General features: G+C 51.3%; 1 protein-coding gene across 1 annotated transcript in view; it reads left to right on the forward strand.

Annotated features, from left to right (window-relative positions):
• Nucleotides 1–556, forward strand: part of TAF1 (TAF1 RNA polymerase II, TATA box binding protein (TBP)-associated factor, 250kDa) — a 28,439-nt gene extending 27,883 nt beyond the window's left edge. The window contains exon 38 of the mRNA XM_009997184.1: nt 340–556. Within this exon, the coding sequence (XP_009995486.1) occupies nt 340–556 (217 nt within the window). The remainder of the gene's footprint in view (nt 1–339) is intronic.
• The last annotated feature ends 706 nt before the right edge of the window (nt 557–1,262 follow it).

Raw genomic sequence — 1,262 nt, forward strand, 5'->3', positions numbered from 1 at the left:
GGATGTTTACTTTGTTAGCTCACTTTTATCAACTGGTTCTCATGAGAGAGTCCTTGGTCATCGAGGCCCAGGTGTTCTATCAGTAAAAACAGGATTGCTCACATATCCGTTGTTTATTAAAACAGCCTGCAACAAATGTGGGAGACAATTGTTTCATCAGGAGAACTGGGTTTTTATTCTTAAAAAGCTGGCCATTGGCAGGATTGACGTGCACAGTGGTTCTGAGTGTTCCACGAGGACTTCAAGCCAGGGACCATTTATGAGAGTTCAGTGCAGAATTGTTGGTGTCAGCAGCTGCTTTGAAATGATGACGTAGTAAGTGTGTCTCCTTCCTTCTAGTTATGGCAGCTACGAAGAGCCAGACCCCAAATCCAACACCAGAGATACCAGTTTCAGCAGCATTGGAGGGTATGAGATCTCGGAGGAGGAGGAAGAGGAGGAACAGCAGCGCTGTGGGCCCAGTGTCCTGAGCCAGGTGCATCTGTCTGAGGATGAGGAAGACAGTGAGGACTTCCACTCCATTGCAGGAGACAGTGACCTGGACTCTGATGAGTAAACTCCCTTCACTGAGGTCATGATCATCACCCTGGGCTGCTCTCAGCTCCTCAGTCTCAGCTCAGCAGAAGGATCAGTGGAGTGTGGACTGTGGTCATGTGGATATATATATTTTTTAAATATAATATTTTAATCAGTTATTACACAACTGAGTAAATGGTGGAACATGAGCTCTTGACAAGCATGCCCAGCTGAAGGGTTGGGTGGCTGTAGCATTTCCTGAACCGAGAACATTTGTGTGGTTTGTTCCTCAGTCTTTATAGATGGAAACCCATTTTTCATCAATACTGGCCTGTTGCATCCATGCGTGTCTGTCGGGAAAGAAATGTTTGTTTGCAATAAACGGCTCCAAAACAATTTTAATTTCAGCAAGGGGAGGTTTTTCTCTGCGACCAGAGCAGGAAGGCGGGGTTGAAGCCCTGTACCCTCCTGCTGTGAGAGCCTCGCTCACCAGCCCTGTGTGTTTGTTTATCGATGATGATTCTCAGTGGGACCCAGAGCTCGGAGCCCCCAGCGGGGCTGGATGCGCAGGGATCCCCCCTTTCCCGTCACCCCGGGGCTCGGTCTCACCAGACCCGGCGCAGGGTCCCGGTCCCGGGGCTGCACGTGCCGGGTCCCGAGGAGGCCGCGCACGCGCAACGCGGCCGCGTTTGTCGCAACTGCCTCGCGCGGAGGGATACGCGAGCAGACAAAGCGAGTTCCCGGGC

The sequence above is a fragment of the Chaetura pelagica genome, unplaced genomic scaffold, assembly GCF_000747805.2.
Source record: "Chaetura pelagica isolate M959 unplaced genomic scaffold, ChaPel_1.0 scaffold344, whole genome shotgun sequence".
NCBI classification, from domain to species: Eukaryota; Metazoa; Chordata; class Aves; order Apodiformes; family Apodidae; genus Chaetura; species Chaetura pelagica.